General features: G+C 39.6%; 1 protein-coding gene across 1 annotated transcript; it reads right to left on the reverse strand.

The window, feature by feature from the left end:
• Positions 1-2,006: 2,006 nt before the first annotated feature.
• LOC125230734 (gastric triacylglycerol lipase-like) lies at positions 2,007-3,417 on the reverse strand. The gene has a single exon (XM_048135993.1). It carries the CDS (start codon positions 3,415-3,417, stop codon positions 2,245-2,247), a length of 1,173 nt encoding a protein of 390 aa, XP_047991950.1. The 3' UTR covers positions 2,007-2,244.
• Between the last annotated feature and the right edge of the window lie 1,662 nt (positions 3,418-5,079).

The raw sequence follows: 5,079 nt of genomic DNA on the forward strand, positions 1-5,079 counted from the left end.
GGTGTTACATTTCAAAACTTTGCAGTCAGTATCTAAACCGAATTTGGAGTCAGTAGGTATCCAAAATCACTTTATCATTGAACTCGATCCCTGCTAGAAAACGTGCGCAAATTAAAAAAAAAACAGATTTCAAAGAAAAGTGTCCTTGGATATTCACATTACACATATTTCCTTATCAGCCGGCGTATCATGCTTCCACTTGTATCACTTTATCTATGTGGATAAAGTATCCGTCACGCTTTGGCAAGTATGTCAGTGTGAGAGTGACAGATGTCTTATCCTCGTGGATAAGTGATCAAATTGGAAGTATAATACGCCGGCAGGTAGTCGAATCAAATGAATATGAGACTAAGGAACAGGAAAGTAAAATCAAGGAAATGGTATATGGACTGTATGAGAGAATATGAAAAACGTAAGCAAGTGAATGATGACATGACGGGTGTATGAAAGTGTTGTAAGGCCTGGTGCCGCAGCCGAATGGCATTTCTGCGACGCTAAACGAAAACGAAACGCCGCGAAAGGTAGTCTGGCTCTATCGCGCCAATACGCAAGAGCGATAGAGATAGATATCTACGAGCGTTTCGTTTCGTGAGCGTGTGTGCCATTCGGCTACGCACCCTGAGCACGCTTATGAATATTGGGCGTGCGGTGTGCATGTCAAACAATTGAAGCTCATACAAGTGTCTTGAGTCGACGCCGCCTAATATATACGCGCGCTCGCCCGCCCTTCTGCACGCGTTACCGAACGCACGCTCCGAGCGTCCACTCAAGTGCAAGAAAATCATCTAATATTTACAAAATTGCTCGCGCCTGCAACTCAGACCTCCATAACATGTGCGCGAGTTAGTGGCTCATGACTTTCCAACGCGACTCCAGATTTCACGAACAGTTGCCCTCCTTTGATGTCCCTTTGGGACGCTACCCGGACACTGTACCCGGATACTGCCAGTCCCTGATATAAATTAAACGACCAGTCTTAAATTATAAGTTTCCTAACTAGTTATTTTTGAAGTGAAACTTCTGATGCGACTTTCAACTTACAGCGTTAAAATGTTTAACATTCACTGACAGCGTTAAACGCTCAGTGTTGCCAACTCGGATTTTGAAATACCCGTTCCTATTTTCATTTTCACATTACGAAGTTTCACTTCTTCCGCGCGAAAGGACTCCTCGCACAATTTTTTTGACAAATATTGCAGAATTGCGAACAGGAAGAATCGCTTATTTACACAAATAATGACTGTGCATAAAATCGAATGAGGTGAAATACTAATGGGTCGAATTCAGATTGCGTAGAATTGCAAATAGGAAGAAACTATACTGTACACAAATAATGACTGTGCACGATAGCGCATGAGGCGAAATACCTATTGTGTGGAATTCGAATTGCGTAGAATTGCGAATAGGAAGAAACTATACTGTATACAAATAATGACTGTGCATAATAACGAATGAGGTGAAATACCTATTGCGTCGAATTCGGATTGCGTAGAATTGAGAACAGGAAGAATCGCTACTGTACACAAATAATGACTGTACACAATAGCGCATGAGGTCAAAAACTATTGTGTGTAATTCAGAATGTGCAGAATTGCGAACAGGAAGAATCGCCACTGTTCACAAGTAATAACTGTACACAATAGCGAATGAGGTGAAATACTAATTGCGTCGAATTCGGATTGTCCAGATTTGCGAATAGGAAGAAGTGACATTGGCAAGAACGTCGCATAATCCTAAGGTCTGAGTGCACACTTCGTATCATTTAGGTACGTTCGTCTCTTGCTGTAACATATGTAGACATAACTGACTATTATTTTAATTTTAAATCTACCTAATGAGAGTAAGGTACCATGTTATTTAATTTTGACTGTTGTTGCAGAAACTGACTTTTTATTGTTATTATCAACATTCGACAAGATAACATATATGAAAGAGAGTAATTAAAAGAAACAAAACAAACAATTTTTTTGATATGTATAATATCAAGTACAGAGATTCAGCTTTGTCAAGTCATATAATATGAAAATTTACATTATACCTACCGGTTACCTTCAGTGCGTTTTCACATTATCCGATCCGATATCGGATGTCGATGATTTCAATGGAAAAAATCCAAGATAACGCCTGTAATGTATGGGATATCGGTTCGGATAATGTGAAAACGCACTAACGGTTACTTAGTATGACCAGTCTTGAACGCACTTACTTATACTTAAAAAAAACACTAATTAAAATATTATATTATCACATTTCGTCATAACGAAGAATATACTGCAAAATTTTAGGGAATATCGTCATCTTAATAAATTTACTATAAAACATGTCAACATGATTCCACTCAGGATCCTCCACTATCACAGTTTCCTTCACATCTGGTAATTTACTAGCCAACCATTTCACATCCCTTACATCCACTATCGCATCATTTCTACCCACCATTAATAAAATAGGCAAATCTGCTGCTGTCAAATTGTATTCTGGAGGATCCGGACTACCGTAAACCTTCATATTTTTCTCAGTCCCGTAGCTGAATTTAACAAACTTTTTACTACGACAACTTTGACTGAAGCGAATCATATTTTGCACTGATGTTCCTGCTGGAAAGCGATCTAACATTCTCCCGTATGTTGACACAGCCACTGACCCTGGATGAGGAGAGTCTACCACAGAAACCAACCACTCACACAACTTTAAATTATTCCGACACACGACACTCAGAATTGCTGTCACTTGATCTCTTCCCAATATTTCCCAAATCCCCAAATCATCAAACACATCCAGGTTATCCTCAATATTTTTGAACAGTATTCTGAAGAAAACTGATTTCGTGTACCAATGTCTTGTAGCTGGAGCGAGTCCGATCATAAGCTTGACTTTCTTGCAAATATCAGGTCTTTCACTGCACATGACGAAAAACGATCCGCCTCCTTGAGAGAATCCAAGATACATCAACTTCTCCTTTTTTGTGTACTTTAACACATATTCAAGCATGGCAGGTGCGTCATATTTGCCTATTTCGTCTACAGAGAAGCTCCAGAACTCCTTGTTTTTATCAGGATCTAGTCGCACATGTTTTCTGCCGTTGTAAGTACCTCGAGGGCTGCCTACCCACGTGTCAAAACAGGCGTCTGATATAAGATACGGAACTGCTGCGTCAGGTCCAGCCTCCATTGCTGTATCAGCAGCAGAGAGCAAAGGCGGCATGAAGAAAACCGGCGTCTTTTTGTTCTCCTCCTTACACTTAGCTCCTTTAGTTATCCTATATACCGTCAGCACATATCCATCTTCCGTGACCACCTTATGTTCCTCAGATTGGTATCCATTTAGTTCCGTGAGTTCCGTAAAGTTTAAAGGTGCTTGAGATTTAACAGCACCCAGAAATATCGCAAGCAGAACGTTGAACTTAAGCGAAGGCATTGTAAAGACTGACGGTAGTAACCTTGCAGACAAAATTATGTACATAAACAAAATAGTAAACTGCTTACGTAGTTGATCCGGAAATAAGGCGCTGTGATAATTTTCAAGTCATTGCTAAAATATTATCAATATGAACACAGAGTGATGTCTTAACAATTAGCGAAACAGGTATAGTTACTTGCGTCATTTTATAAAATTACCTTTTGGGACAAGTGAAGATCAATTGAATAAAGCACTGATGATGACACACTTAACACGCGTTTATTGGTATTATAAACGGTTTTTAACTTATATAATACACAACTTAACTATTTGGGGTCAAAATAATAAGCATTTTCTTTTGAGGATCAAATGTTTAACGCTAGGCCAGACCGGTCGTCGACACAGTCGAGTAACACAGATGCTAGTGCATATACATATATTATTTATTACCAACCTATGTATATGTTACGCCGTGTCTTGCGTGGGCGACGGTGGCGCGACCGTCGCGCGATCATCGCCGTCGCGTCTCATACTTCCATATCGATAAGGTTTGATTTCGTATGCGTCGCATCGCATCTTAACTTCTAAATAGTTTTTAAAAACTAATTTCAAGAGAGGATGTCTACTTTTTTAATTAAGTAAGGTGTACCCAAACTTACCGATGGGACCTTGGCCAATCTTCCGAGACGCCAAAAGCCGTCAACCTTGCATCAAACATACATTATTAATTGACCTTAATGACCTTGTCCGTCAAAAGATACTGTTCACGTCAAGAGATTAGAAAAAAAGTCAAAACCAGATGCCGTAGCCGAATGGCATTTTTGCGACGCGAAACGAAAACGAAACGCCGCGAAAGGCAGTCTGACTCTGTCACTCCAATACGCTAGAGCGATGGAGATAGATATCTACGAGCGTTTTCTTTCGTGAGCGTTTCGTGAGCGTTTGTGCCATTCGGCTACGTACCCTGGACAGAAGTCGTCTTTATGATGATTTTGTATGTTTTTAGTGTGTACAAACTTTGCATATTGACTTTTGAGGTCATAATGAACAAAATACTATGACACCAATTCTGAAATCGCGAAAATAATTTGGCTGTTCCTTAGAAATGAGCGGCATCATGTTAGTCGAAAAGTGTCATACAAGCCAATTTTTTTTGCTGGTTCCATAAATTAAGGAAATTTGTTCATTATGACAAGACCTCAAAACTCATTATGCAAACTTTGCCTAGTACTTACAAAATCACGGGGTACATATTCGCAAAATTCGCGCGTCGCACCTTAATTATTATTTCTTACAATGCCAGAACTTCATCACATACATAAGTTCATGAGAGTCGAGAGGTACCCAGGCGGCGTATTATGCTTACAATTTTATCACTTATCCACGTGGATAACACATCTGTTACTCTCACACTGACATACTTGCCAAAGCGTGACGGGAGTAAAAACGAAAGCAAAAAAAAAGCATGACGGGTCCTTTATCCAGATAGATACGTGATAAAATTGGAAGCATATTACGCCGGCAGATAATGTAGTTTATGCACAAATAAATTACCAGTAAAATTGCCAAACTTTAATCGCAGGATACCTACCTGTTTGATAGCCAATTTCACCTAACAACCTAAACAAGCAGCAACCTAAAGCAAGTTGCGTAAGCGTTTGCAAACATTCGAGATTAAAG

Source organism: Leguminivora glycinivorella, chromosome 10 (assembly GCF_023078275.1).
Source record: "Leguminivora glycinivorella isolate SPB_JAAS2020 chromosome 10, LegGlyc_1.1, whole genome shotgun sequence".
Classification (NCBI taxonomy): Eukaryota; Metazoa; Arthropoda; class Insecta; order Lepidoptera; family Tortricidae; genus Leguminivora; species Leguminivora glycinivorella.